We start from the raw sequence: 20629 nt of genomic DNA, 5'->3' as shown, positions 1-20629 counted from the left end.
GGGGGAACATAATTTCTACTACTCTTCAGATTGTGTGTGAAGGTCCTGTTACCCAGAACTCCCTAAATCTCTCCATCTTCAACTGGTACTGCCAATCTAGCCCTGTCTACTTGACACATTTGAAATTTTCAAGCCATACAGGGTTCAATAAAACACAGCCTTTTGTTTATTTTATGATATTACAGAACACCAGTACCTATTACATACTGAAAATAACTGCTACATTTTTAAGGAGAATTTTATTCTCCTATACAATTAGCAGCTAGATCAGACCAAAAGTCCTGAACTGATAATAACATCTGTGTGGAAGTCAGATGTCTGCACAATAGGCTGCATATACTACAAATACCCCAAGACTTTCAAGTTTCTGTAACTGATGAACATGCTCACTGTCTGTGCCTGCAGAAAGCCTGAAGAATAAACCTTGAGTCCTCTTCCATACTTTCAAAGCTGGTGAAGAACTGAGGTGCCAGCTGCAGCAAACAAATACTCAAAGATAAAGCAAAGCTGCCCCAAGATGTGGTGTGGGCTCCATCTAGTGGGGCTCAGCTTTGGTCCATATCTCTACCACCAAATCTGTTATCTCCACTCAAAACACATCAGAAATAGAGCCATGGAATCAGTAGAGTTGGGAAAAACCTCCACAATCATCGAGTCCAACCTGTGACTGATCACCACCTTGTCAACTAGGCCAGCACTCAGTGCCCCATCCGGTGGTTTCCTGAACACCTCCAGGGACAGTGACTCTACCACCTTCCTGGGCAGCCCATTACATGTTTTACCACCCTTTCAGTCAAGAAATTCTTCCTCATGTCCAACTTCAACCTTTGCTGGCACAGCTTGATGCTATGTCCTCTTGCCCTTTTGCTGGTTGCCTAGGAGAAGAGACCAGCCCCCCTGGCAGCAGGCTCCTTTCAGGCACTTGTAGAGAGCAGTAAGGTCTCCCCTGAGCCTCATTTTCTCCAGGCTGAACAACCCCAGCTCCCTCAGCTATGACTTACTCTCCAGACCCTTGACCAGTTCCACTGTCCTTCTCTGGACATGCTCCAGCACCTCAACGTCCTTCTCATGGTGAGGCACCCAGAACTGCATGCAGGATTAGGGGTGTGGCCTCACCAGTGCTCAGTACAGGGGGACAGTCACTGCCCTGCTCCTGCTGGCCACACTATTTCTGATACAGGCCAGGATGCCACTGGCCTCCTTGGCCACCGGAGCTCACACTGGATCATGTCCAGCTGCTGTCAAGCAGCACCCCCAGGTCCTTTTCCACTGGGCAGTTTTCCAGCCACTTTGTCCCCAGCCTGTAGCACTGCCTGGGGTTATTGTGACAGAAGTCCAGGACCTGACATTTTGCCTTGCTGAGTTGGCCTTGACCCACTGATCCAGTCTATCCAGATCCATCAGCTGAACCTTTCTGCTTTCCAGCTCATAAACACTCCCACACAACTTGGTGTTGTCTGTGACCTTGCTGAGGGTGCATTTGATCCCCTTGCCCAGATCATGAGCAAAGGTGTCAAACAGGACTGGTGCCACACTGAGCCCTGGGGAACGCCCTGGTGCCCGGCTGCCAGCTGGGGGCAGCTCCTTGCACAGCCACGCCTGGGCCTGAGCACCCACACAGGTTTTCAGCCAGGGGAGAGCACACCTGTCCAAGCCATGGGCCACCAGCTTCCCCAGGAGAATGCTTGGGGAGGCAGTGTCAAAAGCTTCACTGAACTGATAGAACTGCAATATACTGTAGTGTCTGAAATTGCACCCTCTCGTATGTTTACCATGACCTTTGAAAAGCCTGATACTGTATACTGTAATTATAAATATGAAAGTATATCTTTAAAATTAAGGAGTAGTTGATAGGTTGGTGGGTTGTAAAAGTTGACAGAATGAAACTATAACCAGTTCTTTTACTTTTTTGCAAGCTCAAGATGTCTTATTTTGTTCTACTCACTGGGTTTTATTCCATATTTAAATTTAGCCTTCAGAAGATCAAAAGATTTTAATTTTTAATGTAAAAACCCCCCATATTTTAATTATCTCAGCATCCATTAACAACTGGCTGAAAATGCAAGAACAAATAAAATATGAAAGATGTTGAGATTTAGATGTAAATTATAAACACAACTGAATACTTCACAGGATAAACACAGGATATAAAAACACACAGGATACTTCATGACACTTCATGGCCTATCTCATGACCTACAATGTTTAAAGCAAAGGAAAAAATTTCTGGTGTTCTCAAAGTGCCTGAACAGTACTTGCATATTATCCATATTATCCTTCTAGCCAATGAACCTGAGAGTGTACAAGACCTACCTGTGGACTTGTCTTTCTAAAAGTGTCAGCTCCATGTATCACGTCCTTCATTATTCTCTCACTGAGATGACTGTATTCCTCTTCAGTGAGGTTACTGTCCTCCAGCTGATGGTTGCAAACTGGGCATTGTCCACTGCAATAATAGTGAAACAAGAAAATAGAAGGAAAAATGCTATTAAATAACAAATTCCTTAAATATTAGTAATGTATCAAGTGTCTGTATATGAGCACAATTCTTTAAATGAAGCCCAACACAGTACAATCATCAGAAAATCAATTGTACTCTTTCTGTGATACCTGTTAAAATTCACTAACACGTGTTAAATTCACTATTCACACAAATATTCTTTTTATTTTCTTGAAACCATTTCAATTTTATTCAAATACTTATTCAAGTAGGCTACCTTAAACTGGTTTAGTTCAAAATAAAGTGTTCTTACAGTTTTAGAAAAATAACTACTATGGAACCACTTGTCACCATTTTGTTCACAGGTTCTTAATCCATGATAAAATGTGAGGTGATTTAAGTTAGTTTAGCTCTCAAAGTCTTCAACTGTTTACAGACAGTAAAACAGAAAACAGACTTACCTCTCAGTCAAGACAATTGACTTTAGAATTTTAAAACTCTTTAAGGCTGGAAAAGGCTGTCTAAAATATGATTAATTATTATAACAGAGTACAGTACCACACACATTCTTACATAATAATAATTTATTTTATAGCAAACAACTCTTAAAAGAGTGAGATATCCTGTTCTTTCAAGGGCTTCAAAAACTGTGGGCTCTACATGTGCTTTTACTTCACAGTATGCAACACAGAGTATTTTTATAAACCACCTAAAACTCCCATAATCCATTGGAGGCATTCTCATAATTAATACATTTATAATTGCCAAATTGCTACAAAAGCATAAAACAAGGTTTCAAACAGAATAACATTTAAAATAACAATTTACAGAAGTTAAGAAAACTGCACTGTGATAGAAACACACACCCAAATATACCTGTGAAAATCTAAGAACCATTTTGTCTACACTGAAAATGAGATAGGAAGAAATCTTTGATCTGTACAAATTAACTGCACTGTGCAAATAGTACCAGTTTTCAAAAAGAGAAGATTTTACACACTGCTCTACTATAGACCTTGTTAAACAACAGTATCATAAAGTCAACAAAAATGAAAGTCTTTAAATCCTAAACAGGATACATATAAGCCATACAGTAAAATGGCACCTCTTATTTGTTACTGTGTTTTTCTGTCTTGCCTCTGCTAAGCATAATTCTTTTTCAAATGTACATGCTGGGTCTTGATTATTGTATGAGTTGGAAACTGGAGTTTGTGAAATCATATGTCACAACAAAGGTTCATATTCTCAAGGACTGAAATACTTTTGTATATAAGGAAAGCCATTTTTTTATATTTTTGAAGGAAGAGATCAATACAGACTAATCAATACAATACCTCACTTACAAACAGAATGTTGCATTTACCTGTCTTTAATTTTGGTCAGGCGTCCTCTCCAGTTCCCTCCTGGTAAACTAATATGTACAAAGGGAAAGATAAATAAAAAAATTAGCTAGGCTCTTATTTAACAATATCCAAATTACATGTAAGAATAATTATATTTTGGTCAAATTTAGAAATAAAAAAAAAACCCAAACAATCATCTACCTCACCAAGAAATTATATAAAAATACATATTAATTTAGTAACACCTGGAAATATTTTATAAAGAACCAGCATTTAACAACATGCAAAAAACTAACACTGTCAACCTCAGCAGTTTATGCTGTCCTCAAATTTTAAGAGCCACACAAACAATCAGTGTGCACTGACAACTTCTAAGTGACTGCCCTACACATTCATAAGCCATTCTAATAGTGGTAGTGCATTCCCACTGCCACATCTTCCATCCAGGAAGACTAACTTGTAAAATGGCTCTGGAGCTCACATGAATCAAAGCCAAAAAATTACAGATGGGCTCACATCCAACCTCATGACAAATATAGAATAGGCTCAGGTGAACCCCACTGTGCCTGTGCACTGTAACCAGTTGTAATCTGCAGAGTCTGACAATCACTACTCATGACAACAAACTGTGTGACCAGCTAAATACTGTGCCAAAACATAGAGCCTCCTATGGAGATTGTGTAGAATCCTAGGACATGAACAAAGTCAATGCATTTAATCTTCATTTTATCTAGTGGAATTTGCTGCCTCTTTCCTTTAAAGAAAGAAACTATCTAACTTTCAATTAGCTTTCTACATCTACACTCCAATAAATTACAGGAAAAGCCCTCATACATCTGTCAAAATTCCTTATCTAGCACCCCAGAAAGAGATTAGGTCAGCTATTTTGAATTGCCATCACTCAACATGATTTCCTAATTTTTTATACCAAGGAATAATATTTAAGAGGTAAAAGAAAAGGTGGAATCAGTAAAAATTTTAGGCTTTCAAAGTAATTTGTGAGCAAAAATAAAATGCATCTTTTCATGACAACATGCCACTTGTGAAGAAGCAAAAATCAAAATGAGATGTTGAGGGGTCTCAGAGCTGATCTGTGGGATAATCTGGATCCCTCCTCCTCATGAACTGCATCTTGCAATTGAAACTTTATTTACCTTTCAAACCATAGCTTTATACTCTGCATAAATGTTCTGTGAGGGTATATTTGGTTCTCTCTCAAATATAAGAGGACACCAAAGAGCTCTTTTTGTAGCTCAGCACCTTTCATACCCCTGCTGAAGTCAAAAAACGACTGCAGGACGGGCAAGGTTGGGACCACATCTTTAGCCAACATCTCACTGTACAGTTCAAAGGCCAGTTTCATCTCTTGGTGACGGCTGGCTGCTTTGATACAAGCTTCATAGCACGTCCGTGAGGGAATCATAATCTTTTTTACTTCTTCCAAAACAGTCAAGGCCATTCTCCACTGATCTGAATTGCTCAGGCCCCTGATTAGAAGGCTGTAAGCCCCACTTTCTAACATCTTGAACCTGGCTTTCATGATGTCGTACACATCACAGATTTCTGCCACCTGTCCCTGCTGCACGCAGAGGGTCAGGTACTTGACCAGCATGTTGTAGGCAATGTCACCGTTGCGCTTTGCCAGGTGCGTCAGCAGGGACTTGGCCACATCAATGGGGCTGTTGCACCTGATCATACTGTTCAGCATCACCTCTTCAAATATTTCAGGGGATTGGAAATCTTCCCTTAGTTTGTTCCACTCCTCATCCTGCAAAGGTTTTTCTGGAGGTTGTACGTTGCTAAACCGATGCCTTGACAAAACAGGACTCATTGACCATTTCTTTGCAGCTCCAACAGAGGAAGGAAAGCGGAATTTCTCTTCAGGTATTTCTTTAGTTTCCTCATCCCATCCTTTTCCTTCTTTGCAATCAATTTCAGACCTTTTCTTGGCAGGTAAGGCATCAGTTTCTTTGGGGTCCACTGGTAAAGCAGTGCTGGAAGATGTCACAGAACTGAAAGAGGTAATTTTTTCCCTATTAGGGATGCTGAAAGAAGCAGCAAACAGTTGTCGGCATCTTGAGATGGGCCAGAACATGTGACATTTCCACAGCAAAGCCTGAAAACCCTGACTCGTTTGAGAAAAGAGTGCCATCACAAGATCAAACTGTCTCACTATTAGCTCACTGTATCTAATGAAGTTATAAAATTAAAAATACAGTTTGCATGGGGATGGTCATCAATAAAAGCCCAAGGGCTGTCAAGCTGTATACGTTTCTGTTTCCAAATGTTTGTTCTGTGAGTCCTTTTTGTCTCTTATGGACACAAACAATGGTGAAATCTTTTCTCATGAAAGTCAGTCTCTTAGACTGTGAGGGCAATCATCCAAAACGAGGGCATCTTTCTTTCTAGAGAAGATGTTTCACATATTCCTGTTTGTTGGTTACAGCAGGGATGTGTACCGTCAATGTTGTACGCAGAAAGGCAACGTTGACGCAGCTACACAAAAAGCATGGGGATTTTCTTCCTGCCTTTGTCCAAGTTAAGTCAGGAGATTTCCTAAAAATAAAAACAACATCACGACATCATGACCTGCTCCGTGGTTTTCTGTGATACTTCCATCTGGACGCTAGCAAACATGAAAGTCGGGATAGCTCAGGTGATGATTTCAGGTGAGAAATCCCAGCCCTGATTCTTCAGGCAGCCCCAGGAGGGGGTTCCTACATTGCTTCCCTCACATTTTCCACCTGGTGACAAACTTCCATTTAACTTGTTTTCCCAATCCCAAATCCTTGGTAAGGCAGCTGCCAAAGAGGCAGAGCAACACCGCGGGCAGTAACTACACTGAAATCCCAGGGACACGCTAGATTATACAGGTAAATACCGGGAGGTCCGCAGGCTGATCCGCCTTGCGGGGAGACTCCGTCCCTCACTTGGTGCCCCACAGGATCCCCCGTCCCTCACTCGGTGCCCCGCGGGCCGGGTCCGGCCGTAGGGCAGACCCCCCGGCTTTCGGGACAGCCTTTCCCGCTCGCCCCTCTCTCCCTCATCCCGTCTCTCCCTCATGCCCCGCGAGGCTCCCACCTGACGCTGCGCGCGGCGGCCATGCGCGGCAGGCGCGTGCCCCACGGCAGGGCGGGCCAGCTTCCCATTGGCCCGGAAGCGCGTGGCGGGCCCGTGCCCGCGCGTGGAGCCAATCGCGTCTCAGCGGGAAGGGGTGACACGTGATCCGCGCGCCCCGGTAGGAGGGACGGAGCCGCTCCGCCATGTCGGGTGTGGGCAAAAAAGCTTCGAAGAGCAGGGGCGCGTCGTGCAGGGCAGCGCGCATGCGCGGGGAGGCGGTGGCGGCGGGCTCGCGCCGATGGAGTGGGAGCGGAGGCTGCGGGCCCGCCTGGCCGCGCGCCGCGCGCGTGAGTGCCCCGGGATCGGGAGCGGGCGGGGAAGCGCCCCGGGCTGCCCGCAGTCACCGGCGGGACCGGGCGGGACACGGCCGGCGGGGCGAGCGTCGGCCTCTCCGGTGCTGCCGTGCTTCGCCGTGTCCGGGCTCCCGCAGGGGCCGGGCGGGGCCCGCAGTTGCCCTGCGGAGAACCAGACTCCCCCGGTTCAGGGTCAGGGAGCGGTGAGGGCTGGGCTCACGGCCCCGGCGCAGCCGCGGCTGGGAGCGCTTGGCTCGCGGGGCAGCGCGGCCGGCGCAGGTGCGCAGCGGCGGCCGCGAGCCGGTCTGAGGGGGCCGCGGCTCGCAGCTGTGTCTGAGACAGCGCTGCTGCTCTGCCGGGCAGTGCTCCGTGAGCTGCTGCACACCTGGCAGCGAATCGGTGTGTGCAGTCATTGAAAGCGGTGCTGGGACCATACTCAACATACTTATGGGACATATCCTTATGTAATTTATGTGATTGGTCTGTGCTCCGTCATTTCCACCTCATATTTGTGTTACCAAACAGCACAACCAGATAAGCCACAGTAGTAACTCTGTTATTCGAGCCCCTTTTAACGTTAGAACTCTCTCTGGAGTACAGCGTGAACATTCTTTTCTATGTTAATCAGCCAAAAAGAGTGAACAAGAGCTAAAGGATGAAGAAATGGAATTGTTCACAAAATATTACATGGAATGGAAAGGAGGGAAAAAAAGTGACAACATGTCATATGCAAACATACCACGATTTTACTACAGGGTAAGTGAAGTGTCTGAATAAACTTTTAACAAGAGGCTGTGTTACAACAAAAAGTTATGCTCACTCACAGGGACCCTGCAGCTTCAGAAGCTAAAGTAGATTGAAGTCTGAGTGATGTGAATTGCTTAGTCTAATTTTTTGTTTCGTACAACTGTGAATTTCAGCAGTTTTAAATAAGTACTGAGAATCTTATCAGGGTTAGTGAAAGGTTTTGCTGATCAGTCTGCTTGGTAAAGATAGCAAGTTGTCTTTCAGAGGCACTTAAAGTTCTAAATAAATTTTGATGTACTGGTGTTACATGTGTGCATCTTCTATTTCCTGCTTAGACACGGTGGGATGCTGCCTCATGAAAATGGTGGGGCATTGGTCTTGCAGACTTGAGATGGATCTGTTGCTTGCATCATCCATCAGAAATGCTTGGTCCAGCAGCCTAGTTGTGAGCATGAATCAGATTGGGATGGGAGCACTTGTTGACGTCTTGGTATTGCTGGTACTCATCAACGTGACTGCTCAGCTGCTGCCAAACCTCTCATGGTCACATATTCCTTAGGGTCTCACATTTCTCCAGTGCAGTTCTCAAGTACCTTTTTACTGTTTCAGTTGATGGATACATGTGCAACTCTCCAAGTTCCAGTGGTGCTGTACAGTTTGGCATGTAAATATTGGCAGAACTTTCACACTAGGTGTTCTTTCATCTTATTTGTTGGCCAAACAAGTCTAGTAGACTTTCACTCTTTGGAAAGTTTGGTAGACTGGCTATTTTCTGTTAAGTGAGCAACTTCAATCAGAGTGTGTGATTCAAGACTACCTAAGAATACTTGCTGGATATGTAGTTTTTGAAAGCTCCTGTCCTGAAAATTAAAATGCCACAATGTTTGCAGCTGCCAGCTGAAGATGAAGTCTTGCTTCAGAAATTAAGAGAAGAATCTCGAGCTGTCTTTCTGCAAAGAAAAAGTAGAGAACTGTTGGATAATGAAGAGCTGCAGGTAGGAAAGTAATTTCTGTATGTCTTGTAATGGCTTCTGAATGGATTTAGATTATCTCCTGTCTGCCCACAGAATCTTGTGATAAGGTGCTCTGTATTTGGGCACACAGTACTTGGGGAAGCTGAAGTGCTGCCTAGCCTTGGGCTGGTAATGCCAGTGTGAAGCTTCCTTGTTATGATGTATGTGAGGACTAAATGGATGGTTTCCAGTTCTCCAGCACGTTGCAGTGATTTCTTGGTGGGCCCAGATGATAAAATAAGTTCTGTTGATGTATCACTGAGAGAGACTCCTAAGATGGATGATTTTATTGCGCTGCAAAGACAAAAGGGGTGTGACCCTAGAAATGCTAGTGAGGGAGGGAGAGTGTGCATGTGGAGAGTGTGCATGTGTTTAGCAGCATTTAAGGGAATGGAAGTAGCCCACACTGACTTTTCTGGCTGAATGATCATGTGTCCTGATTAACCGAGAAACCCTTGCATCAAGCCCACATTTTTGCTGAGTTTCTTAAATACTGTATCTTAAGCACATTGACATCTCTAGAGATATCTTCTTAACCAAATATAAATACCTTTTAAGAATCTATGGTTTCTACTGGACAAACATCAGACATCACCAATGATTGGGGAAGAAGCAATGATTAATTATGAGAACTTCTTGAAAGTTGGTGAAAAAGCTGGACCAAAATGCAAGTAAGGCTTTCTTCTCTTGTATGTACTAAACCTACATTTTGACTAAACCTAAGTGCTACTGTAGCTTTCAGTTGTTAAAATAGATGGGAACAGTTTTAAGGTGAGAAAAAAATCATATCCATGTAGTTACTGATGAACTGGTTACTTTGCATCCTTGCAAAGGTGTACTCTGCCTCTCTGAGGTGACTTGTAATAGAGGTGCCTAAAAGTAGTGCATCCTTTTGAAGAAAAGTTTTTATCAGCATGAACATTTTTAGTGGTCAGCAAACAGCACATTATGTGAATGAACTGGAAATCATGTCTCCAGTGGTATTGCCCAACCTTCTCTAATATCTTCTGATGCAGAATTTCCTACCAGATGTGCTCAGCATGCAGTGAATAGTAGCTCTTTCTGCTCCTTTTGGACATGGCTGTTGTGCACCTAGCTTTGTGATTGAAATTTGGGCAGAAGCCAGTTATTTGTCAGTACTGGGAGTTTCTTTTATGTGCATATTGTTGTAGAAGATTGGAAGCTACCAAACACATTGTACTAAAGAGAAATTGAATAGAAGCTCTCAAAAGTTCTACATCACTGAAGAGTCTCATGAGCAGAAGAGGTAGCTGCTTTTTATGGAGTTTGCTGTTGTTACTTGGTAGGATTCCACCTGATGAGTATAATGTAGCATATTAACACACTCTGTGTTAAAACATTATTTTACAGGACCTGTAAATGTCAAATACTGTAACTGGATCTGTCAGTGCAGTGTAATCAGGTGTGTGTTTGTTTTGCAGGCAATTCTTTACAGCAAAGATCTTTGCTAAATTGCTCCATAATGATCCTTATGGGAGAATCTCTATCATGCAGTTCTTCAATTATGTCATGCGAAAAGGTCAGTGAGGGCTTCTTCTGTGTTAGAAGTTGTTTCCTTTTAAGGCTTTTTCAACTTTATTGGTTACTTGATGTTCCCTTCAACAGCAGTGAGATCTGTCCTTAACTACAAATGCTCTTTATTTTGAGGCTTGGGATTTTTTTTTTTGTTACTAGAAGGTGGAAGTCCATCATACCTCTGAAATCCACCTCTCCCCAGTCAGAGATATGCTTGATCTGTTTGTAATATATACATGTCATTCTGATTTCCTTTATTCAGGCAATACTGTGAAGTGCAAAGCAATACAGTTCCATGGCAGGTGTGATCTCAACCACTGTGATGGGGCAGATAGCTTTGTTTGCTGTTTGTCCTTCTAGATTGGTGTCTGTATTTTTTAACTGTGTGTCAGATATGTCAGTATGTTTCTGTGCTTGTCACTTACCATGCTTGTAGCTATTTTTTATTATAAATAGTCACTTGGGCTGAAAAATGCCCTTTTCTTTTTTTTTTTTTTTAATATGTATTAGATGTTGTTTGAAAACACTGGGCTGGCTAGCAGAAAGGAAGATTGTCTCATTATCTGTTCTTAGCTCTGCTAAAGGAGATCTAAGAGAACAGCACTTTTCTCTGAGCAGCTCAGCCTGCCTAACTTAAAGTCTTGTGGTGCAGGGGATGAGAAATGTGTTGAGCAGGAAGCATGAAGTGCAGGTGTGCACAATATGCAAGGAGTGAGTAATAGACCCATTTCCAGCCACAAACCCAAAAGCTGCAGGATAGGAGACTTGTGGCAAAGCCTGTTAGGATTGTACACATTTCAGAGAGGCCCACCCAGATGGACAGAGGTTTTTCAGGGCTTTTTTCACCCAGAAGTTTTGAGTCCTGTGTATTTAGGATGATGCCTTTCTTCTAAGCAAACAAACAAAATAGTAATAAAAAAAAGCCACCACCAAATCACTTTATGTGTGATACATTTACCTTTAAACATAAGCCAACAACAAAACAGCCTCACTGTATAATGCCTGCTATTTGACACTCAGCACACCACAAGAAACACTTACCTTGAGGAGTGAATGTTGTGAAGGACAGCTTATATTGCATAAGAGGAACTTTTGAGCTGTTTCGTCAGAAAATGGGAGATAAATTTAATGCTGAGTATGTGATTAATAGTTTTTATTTATCTAATTTATACAGTGATTTGACAATGGCTTCAAGCACACTGTCCTGTAGATTTTCCAATTAATGTGCCTTCTCATTACAAAGACATTGTGTGATTCTAATTCTTGTCTTGTCACTCAGAAGTGAGGGCCTGACCTTTGGCTGTAGCTGCAGTGTCTGGTGTTGTAGAAGGGGTTGTAGCTGTCTATCTGTATATGACATAGTGCAGGTGTTTAGTGCAGTGAAAATGCACTGCTACACAATCTCAGTCAGTGAGAGAGAACGAATCCATGTGATTCCATATCACCAACTGTGTGTGCTTGCAGCCTGGAAAGCCTGGGCTGCATCAAAAGCAGCATGGCCAGCAGGTCAGGGGAGATGGCTCTCCCTCTCTGCTCTGAGACTCTTGAGACCCCATCTGGAGTCAGCACAGGAAAGATGTGAGCCTCTTCTGTGGCCACAGGCTGAGGGAGTTGGGGTTGTCCAGCCTGGAGAAGAGAAGGCTTTGGGGGAGCCCTCATTGTGGCCTTTCAGTACTTAAAGGGAGTGTATAAAATGGAGAGAGACCTCTTAGCCAGGCAGTGAAAGGACAAGGAGAATACAATTTTGCAATAGGTAAGACAATAGAGTTTTGCAGTAGGTAGGACAATACAGTTTTATATTAAAAGAGACATTTAGAGTAGATGTTAGGAAGAAATACTTAGAGTGTGGTGAGGCACTGGAACAGATTGTCCAGAGAAGTTGTGGATGCTCCATCCCTGGAAGTGTTCAAGGCCAGGTTGGATGGGGCTTTGAGCAATCTGCTCTAGTGGGTGGCATCTCTGCCTGTGGCAGGGGGAGGTTGGAATTAGGTGATCTTTAAAGTTGCTTCTAATCCTAGCTATTCTATGTTACACCAAATAAAATGTGGTGTCTGCTCAGCCTTTTTTCACATCTAGTTATTATAAGGCAGTTGTGGCAATGGTGTATATTTATATTATAAATAGTATATATTGATGAAGTGTATATTTATAGTATACTGCAAATGACTCCTAAAAATTTGGAGACTGAAACAGTGTTTCTAAGCAGTACATGACATGGCTTTGCTTAAAGCTGAGAAAAATGGGAAGACGCACTTAAAATCCAACTGCCTTGTGGCCTCTAGAATAACATCAAATTTTGGCATGAATTCAAAAGCCCCATAGGCTTCTTGCATTGTAATTCTGTTTTCTGTTTCACAGTATGGCTTCATCAGACAAGAATAGGTCTCAGTTTATATGATGTGGCAGGACAAGGCTACCTCAGAGAATCAGTAAGTAAATTCTTTATTAACTTAATGTCTCTCTTTAAATCAAATGACAGAGCATCAGAAAGATCCCAATTTTTTTCCAGCCTTGTCTTGTAAAAGCTTATATCATAACATAGATTTGGGGTGGGCACATTTGTTTGAATAAATTGCAATTCATGTATTCAAGAGATGTGGTGGTGGGAGTGGTGCTAGCCTTTTAAATTTTTGGGTAGTTTTCTGAAAAAAGGATTGTATCCACAAAGATTTTGTCATTAGTACTAGATTACTAGATATAGTAGGATATGATAAAAATCACAAATGATTCTTCAGTGAATTATTCTCCTGTTCTAAAATGAGGTAAATATTATAAAGTAAATAAAAATGTTCTAGTTACCACTCAAAGAAAAAAGATTTATTGAAGAATATTAAGCAATGGGATAATCCAGTCAGGAGTTATGCCCCTGATATTTGAAAAAGGTACAGTGGAATGCATTTTTATTTATCTATAAATATTATGTACTTTGTTAAATTCTGATTCATTAATAGGTTGTTTTAGCCCTAGAATAACATGTGCATGTATATGATCTGGGATTTCTTGCACATAGACAGAAGCTTTTTTACCTGCTCTCATGCTCTTTTCTGCATTGTTGCAGGACTGTATTTTTAACAAAATACACTTGAAAGCCAGGGAGGAATATAGCAAACATGGAACAATTGTAATGTTCTATGCTTGTTTTCTTTTCTTAATTCTGCAGGATTTAGAAAACTATATTTTGGAACTCATCCCTACTTTGCCACAACTGGATGGCTTAGAAAAATCTTTTTACTCCTTTTATGTCTGCACAGCAGTTAGAAAGTTCTTCTTCTTTCTGGATCCTCTCAGAACAGGTAGGTCTCTTAAAATGCTTCCACTGAAGCTACTTGTGTTTTCAAAGCAATGTGTGGTTGTCCTGGTAGGCTTTTGTCCAGCATTGAAGGATATTCTCCACTGAAGATCATGACTCTTTATTGTAGTCTAATAATCTACTTTTACAGCTACTGAATTTCTGTGTGATACCTATCAGCTGAGGTGCTATAGAATTATCTCTCAAACACTGACAAAACAGATTCTGTTTCACCACAATGAGCCATTAGCAGTAGCTAATTTTTTAAGTGTTTAGGGTGAATAGAAAATGCAGCAACCAACACAGCTGCTTGTCAGAACATCCATAGAGCTGTGGAAATGCTCAGGATGGTTAGGGTGATGTGCTTTTCCTGTGATTAAATCTGTGTGCACCATGTGGACCCACTAGAAGAGGTCTGCAGCTAGGTCTGATAATGCTTGTTACAAGTGTAGCTGCCTCCTAGGCCCTCGATTTAAGTCACAAACTGCATCTGTTTTCAAGGTCCAGCTGTGCCCCTTGTAAAGGTCAGAATTGTGTGGGCAGCAGCTTTTGGCAGAGGTAATTGCACACGTTTGGAGAGGTGGGTGGGAAGTTTAAAGTGCCATTATTGTGCACAGCTGTTAGCACAGTGTCTGTGCACCAGTCAGAGCTGCACCAGCACAAGTGCATTCTGCTGCCTTAGCTTTGTGTCACAGCTGGAGTTTTGAAGGTGTAAGAATACCATGTCACTTAGGAGATTACTGTTTCATCAAATGTTTTAAGCATGCTTTCCTTGCATTTTTATTTTACATTTTGAGTAGTTGGTATTGAACACTCACATTTATTTTAATCTAGTTTTCTGGCATTTAAGGCTTCAGGATAGCTCCTGCCAATATCAATAGTTTTGTCCAAACATTTTAAAAGGTATTTTATTTTATCTCTGAAATTAGAGCCTTATCCTTGATGTTAGACATGCGTTTTGTTTAGCTTTTGTTCCTTAAAAAGGCATCTTTTTTGGCTTCAAATAATTCTTTCTTAAGTAGAACCTAAATGAGAGTAGTCAAATGGATATGGTGGCTGAGCAACTGTTAAAATGTATTTTCTTTTTCTTGCTGCAGGGAAGATAAAGATACAGGATATCTTAGCTTGCAGCTTCCTGGATGATTTACTGGAGGTAAAGGTCTCTAACATATACTGTTGTATTTTATTTTACTCTTTCTGAATTCTAACTTTATGTTTCACTTAGTTAAGGGATGAAGAACTTTCTAAAGAAAGTCAGGAAACAAATTGGTTTTCTGCTCCTTCTGCATTAAGAGTTTATGGTAGGTTCCTTTATATGCCAATACTTTTCTTCTCCTCTTTCTTGTATGACTTAGTCACATTATTACTGCTATTTTTCCTCTGCTTTTGTCATGTTAAATCCTCCTGCTAACTTGTCTTTTCAAATCCTCTGTTCACCCTTTCAGTTTATCTTCCTGACTTTCTTTATAATTTTGGTTCTCTGCTGTTGCTCTTTGTTGTGGTGTTAAAATCTGTCACTTTGTTGCACAAGGTACAAGATTCCTCTGTAGCCTTCTCTTCTGGCTCTGTTCATGCCTTTGCATCCTCTTTAGCTCTTTATTAATGCTTACAGCATATTTCTATAAAGTAATATGCTCTTAGCCTTCTGCTGAGAGTGCATCCTCTCTCAGTGTCCACAGCTGTTAACTTACATCAGAACTGCTAATTCCTCATTATGGGAATCCCACTTCTCTCCCTCCATGTTCTGTACTTATTTCTGATGCTTAATGAATATTATTGTGAATGTAGTAAATTCTCACTTAACTACATTAATTTTATTATGGAAATTGGAAAATTTAGCATTTAATTGTTTATTTTTCTCTGTTGAAAGAATTCTTTTCTGATAGAGGTATATTATGGTTTGCCTTTTTTATCTCCTTGCTAGGCCAGTACTTAAACCTTGACAAAGATCACAATGGCATGCTCAGCAAAGAAGAGCTGTCCCGCTATGGAACAGGCACTCTGACCAACATATTCTTGGATCGTGTCTTTCAGGAATGCTTAACTTATGATGGTGAAATGGTAATTACATGTTTGCCCTTTGTCCACAGCATAACATCTTTGGCTTATTGAGTTGAGTATCTTTTAAAGAGTAGCTTGAGGTGAAGGAACTTGTTTATCATTGTGCACTCAAATGATCATGCAATGTATTAGCAAGTTAATTTTCTTAACACCAAAGTGATTGTGGTGTGGCCTAAAAAACTTGCTTGTTTGAAAAAGCAGAGGTGATAGAGAATCCAGACAGCCTAGGATAAAGCCACTTGTAGATTGAGTTACAAAAGTGCCTGTTGAAAAAATGTATAGATCCAGCAATACTTTTTAGTTAAGTGTAGTGCTTTAAAGAGAAGCAAAGACAAGTGGCACACTTGAGATTAGTGCAAGTTAGCTAAGCTGTCAGCTTTTTCATGAAGACAACTATGTTTTTCATCTTAAGCTTTCCATAGCTATGAAAAATGAGAAGTCTAACTAATTTAAAGTAACACCTTATATCTATATTGTTTGGAGCTTTACTTAATGTTCAGCCACAATTCTTGTCTGCATTCAGATGACTGGAATGTGAAGTGATAAGTTACAAATTCACCATACAGCCCTTTTGCCACCTGAGCAGTTTTTTTGTTAGAATCACATAATCACTGAGGTCATGAGGGATCCTCTTGGTTGTCCTGCTGTGGACTTGCAGCAGTAGGTTCATCTCCCTTGTATGGGGGAGGCCAGGGCAGGGCCCAGTGCCTGGATGTAGCACCAGCAGTGCTGAGTAGAGGAGGATTCCCTTCCTCAGCTTGCCACCAAAGCATTTCCTAATGCAGCTGAGGGTGCTGGCAGCAGCCTTTGCTGCAGGGGGCTGTTGCAAAGCTGCTTCCTGACAGTGAGCCCCCAGCTCTGCAGGTACAGGGAGTTATTCCTCCCCAGACACAGGAGTTTGCATTCCCTCTGTTGAACTCGGTGAGGCTCCTGTTAGCCCATTTTTCCAGGCTGACTCTGAATGACAGCACAACTCCCTGGTGTTACAGGTAAACAGGGTAATTATACACACAGGGCTGGAGGAGTTCTGTCCTTGTCACAGCTGTGTCTTGATTGGGAAACCAAGAATCCATACTAATGAAAAAAGAAAGTGTGATATTTATTTGGAGCATTAAATAATGTTTCTGGCATGTAATTTGCCAGACCACTGACTCTGGTTTAAGGATTATGTAATTGGCCATATAGTTCATTATTTGGTACCAGCAGGCTTACTGCCACCAGACATTTAATTTATGGTAATGAAAACATTTTATATGTTTTTTCTTCATTAGTTGGGTATATTCAGCAGTTTGAATATATAGTAAACATTGTTTAAAAGCATATATATGCCATGTTTCATTTGGATTTATACTTGGAATGCTATTCTGCCTCTAAAATGGCAGGATTTCCTGTTATCAGCAGACATTAAAAACTAACTTTTCTGTGCACATTAGTGGTAGCAGCCATTTTCTATTTCATGTTGTCTTTTTCAGAAAATAAACTGATCCCCTAGAATGAAATAGCTGCCAATTATAGAGTTCCTGCTTGCAAAATCAATTTAGAAAGAAGACTGTAATAAACATGATTGTATCTACTTCTAGGACTATAAAACCTACCTGGACTTTGTGCTTGCATTAGAAAACAGAAAGGAGCCTGCAGCTCTGCAATATATTTTCAAACTGCTTGATATAGAGAACAAAGGACACCTGAATGTCTTTTCCCTTAATTATTTCTTTAGGGTAAGTCTCTTTATAAGTAGGCCATTTTCTGTGTTTATAGTGTTACAGCCTATGTGCTTCTGCATGCAGATCTGCAGGAAATCACTTTAAATTACCAATAGCCCCAGGCAGGCTAGTAATGATTTCTAAGAAGATTTAATTTTTTTTTTTTAAGACTAAAATTGGAAAGATTTCAAAAGGTATTTTCAGTAGTTTATCTGCAGTTGAAATTAACTGGTTTGATTTTGAGTAGGAAAACTATTTTCTATTGATTTGGGGTGGTTTTTAAATTGAAAATTGTCCTAAGATTATGTGATGATTACCTGTTAAAATCTTTTATGATAGTTCTAATTGATTATTGCCCATGGTTTTAATTTCAACTGTAATACTGAAATTCACTAAAAGAGATGAAGATAATGAAATTTATTGATAGGTCTGTACAGCTGTGGGATTTTTTCATTCAGTGCTTTGCTTGCAAAAAGCTTATTGCATTTTTCATAGTCTGCGTTTGTACCTATTACTTCTAAAATAGATTTAAACTAAGCTTAATTTTTTTTTTAGTTGCTGTTAATTTTAACTTAAGATTGTCAAATCTTTCTCCAAACTGTGGTTTGTGTGTGATGGTTTTTGTTGTTTTGGATTTTTTTTTCTTCTGACTAGTGGTGATTTTGGTTGGGAAAGGGGGCAGGTGTTTTGTTGTTCCATCTTGTTTTTCTCATCGATACCTGAGATATCTTGGGAAGTGCTCTGCAGTAAAACAGTATTTTTGCTGTGGATGGTTCCAGCTGAGTTATGAGCTTGATGCTTTATTCATGTGCAGGATTCCCTCAGTAGTATCTATTCAGACACAGGGACAAGCACTCCAAATTTTGGATCTTGTATTGGATCTTTGTATTATAAAATAATAATGTCCTTGTGCTTAGCTGTCAGCTTGAAGGATGAAGAACAAGGTACAGATTTCATAGAGTCAGTAAAGCATTCAGCTCAAGGCAGGATCCTATACACACCTTACTTCTGTGTTGTAACAAGTCTCCTTTGGGACATGGCACATTTGAAGTTTTCCTTGAAATCTGAACAGTTCCTCTTGGCTCTTTGAATGATTTATTGCTTTTCTGCCATCATTAAGTGTCAATATGTCTGCACCTACAGAGGCTGAGCAGCTTGTGCTAGTGAAACAGTTTGGTTTGCAGATGTAGGTTTGGTGATGCAGGTGTTTAAATAGTACCACATTAAAATAATTAATTTGTCTTTCTGCTCATTGGTCATTTTCCTTCTCTCTTTCCCTAGCCTGTAATTCATACTGTGTCAGAAATGGAACCTTATGGTTCAAGTGTATTAATGTCTTAAGTTTTGAGTGTTGAGGGATAATATGCAAATTGCTCAAACACTGGTCATAATAAAAGTGAGATTCATATCATATTCATTAAGAATTGTGAACTTAGAGATGTGTATCATTGATAGTGCCTTAACTCACCCTTGCCTCACATATGGAAGAAAAATTATTGCAAGCTGTACCATGAATGTTTTGTTAGAGGGCAATACAGCTTAAAATGCAGAAGCATTTAATAACTTTTGTACAGTGTCAGTATAATACTGCACTAGCCATTCCTACCTTCTCTTTTTTCTAGGCTATTCAGGAACAAATGAAAATTCATGGACAAGAACCAGTTTCTTTTCAGGATGTCAAGGTTAGCTTTACCAAATGGACTACTGTGTAAAATCTGTGAATAAGCATTTAATAATTTAATTGTGTTACATCATAATTTCTAGGTTGCTGTATGTTTACTTGGAGAGTACTAGAAATGAGCTGACTTGTCCTAGGTTTGAAAATGCCTTTCTAGTCAGCAGTTGCTCTGTAAAGTAACTGATGTGTTCTAGTAGTTTCCTTAGTAATACACAAATTACCTGTTAAATACATGTTGTTGTTTCTTACACAACATGTGTAAGAAAGGCACTTGCTAAGTCCATTTTACAGTTCTGGGGATCATTCCTTGGGGGACAGGGGGCAGACTGGTGACTAAAACAAACAGCCTATAAAACTGATCCGTGCCTACTGCATATTTAGTTTCAGTACTTTAAAAAAAAGTACAAGAGCTTGTACAAAACTTAGCTCATGCAAAATGAATCTCAGTTCACTTGTCACTTTGAGGCTGAAGCATCCCCAGAAAGGCAAATTCTTACTTGAGATGTGGGAGCTGAGGACACTGCTCTGAACTGTAGCCAGTCAGTCAGTGTGCTTTGTGTCTTAAATGCTTTGGGGCTTAACAGCTGCTTTTAGTGAATTGGTGTGGGTGGCACTAGTTACCCAAAGATCATTCTGTATATGGTATGAAATAGCCATTATTCTGCTCATTAATGTGTGGGGCTGTTCTCCCAATTTTGACTTGTCTTTCATAGGATGAAATCTTTGATATGGTGAAGCCTAAGGACCCTTACAAAATCTCCCTTCAAGACTTGATCAATAGCAGTCAAGGAGACACTGTTACCAGCATTCTGATTGATCTCAATGGGTTCTGGACCTACGAGAACAGAGAGGTCCTTGTGGCCAGTGACAGTGACAGCACTGCTGATGGTGACGAAACGTGACTGCCAGTGGGAGCAGACTGCATCCACAGAGATCTCCCTCTGATGGGCCAACTGCTGGAAGCTGGAAATGTTCATTATCTGAATTAATTCCTCTTCCATTTTACTTCTATCCCTTCCTCCACTGCTCCACATATGATATAAAATGTGGTACATAAACAAATAACAAATCTAATTTCTGAAACCAAAAAAGCAAGTGCTGTTTAAGAGGCAAAAAGAATCTTTTTTAAAATAAATATTTTTGGACTTTTTTCATGTGTACCAAGCCCTGTTCTTATTTAAATACCTTATTCTACGTGTGAATTTAACCTGAAAGTAAGAATGTGCTTCTTGGTATCTTCAGCACTGGTCTGTATCCAGTCACCCATCCCAAGCCTCCCTCTCCATCCTGCATGGCTTCCTCTAATGAGAGCACTGTTGAGCGTTCTGTTGTGAAAGGCAAAAGTTTTCAGTAAGAAGTAAAGAATTGAGGCCTCTTCCTTCTATGCATGACCAGCTTTAAGTGTG

At 40.8% G+C, this 20629-nt stretch overlaps 2 protein-coding genes across 4 annotated transcripts in view; one reads left to right on the top strand and one right to left on the bottom strand.

Annotated features, from left to right (window-relative positions):
* The window catches only part of PRORP (protein only RNase P catalytic subunit), a 39384-nt gene extending 32476 nt beyond the window's left edge, over window positions 1-6908 (bottom strand). For 2 of the 3 annotated variants that reach the window (XM_058026911.1, XM_058026913.1), the window contains exons 1-4: window positions 6865-6908; window positions 4938-6339; window positions 3804-3851; window positions 2314-2446 (exon numbers count right to left, since the gene is read on the bottom strand). In XM_058026911.1, the coding sequence (XP_057882894.1) occupies window positions 2314-2446; window positions 3804-3851; window positions 4938-5935 (1179 nt within the window). In that variant the 5' untranslated portion in view covers window positions 5936-6339; window positions 6865-6908. Of the gene's footprint in view, window positions 1-2313; window positions 2447-3803; window positions 3852-4937; window positions 6340-6664; window positions 6706-6864 lie in introns of those variants that run through there. The other variant, XM_058026912.1, reaches the window with a different exon arrangement.
* A 209-nt stretch (window positions 6909-7117) lies between these two features.
* On the top strand, window positions 7118-20373 carry PPP2R3C (protein phosphatase 2 regulatory subunit B''gamma). The gene is made up of 13 exons (XM_058026918.1): window positions 7118-7190; window positions 7825-7952; window positions 8834-8938; window positions 9515-9627; window positions 10399-10496; window positions 12851-12921; window positions 13653-13785; window positions 14879-14934; window positions 15007-15082; window positions 15706-15842; window positions 17423-17560; window positions 19168-19227; window positions 19937-20373. The coding sequence occupies exons 1-13, from the start codon at window positions 7142-7144 to the stop codon at window positions 20123-20125; spliced, it is 1353 nt and encodes a 450-aa protein (XP_057882901.1). The 5' UTR covers window positions 7118-7141; the 3' UTR covers window positions 20126-20373.
* Window positions 20374-20629: the final 256 nt, after the last annotated feature.

The sequence above is a fragment of the Melospiza georgiana genome, chromosome 6 (assembly GCF_028018845.1).
Source record: "Melospiza georgiana isolate bMelGeo1 chromosome 6, bMelGeo1.pri, whole genome shotgun sequence".
Taxonomy (NCBI): Eukaryota; Metazoa; Chordata; class Aves; order Passeriformes; family Passerellidae; genus Melospiza; species Melospiza georgiana.
The sequence above is the reverse complement of the archived record's forward strand: the minus strand, read 5'-3'. Positions and strand labels throughout refer to the sequence as shown.

Excerpts from the sequence above, each read along its gene's own strand:
- PPP2R3C (XM_058026918.1), top strand. The coding sequence starts at position 7,142 with ATGGAGTGGGAGCGGAGGCTGCGGGCCCGCCTGGCCGCGCGCCGCGCG. Across the intron at positions 9,628-10,398 it reads AAAGCTGGACCAAAATGCAA|GCAATTCTTTACAGCAAAGA; the intron begins GTAAGGCTTTCT and ends TTTGTTTTGCAG. Across the intron at positions 19,228-19,936 it reads TTTCTTTTCAGGATGTCAAG|GATGAAATCTTTGATATGGT; the intron begins GTTAGCTTTACC and ends TGTCTTTCATAG.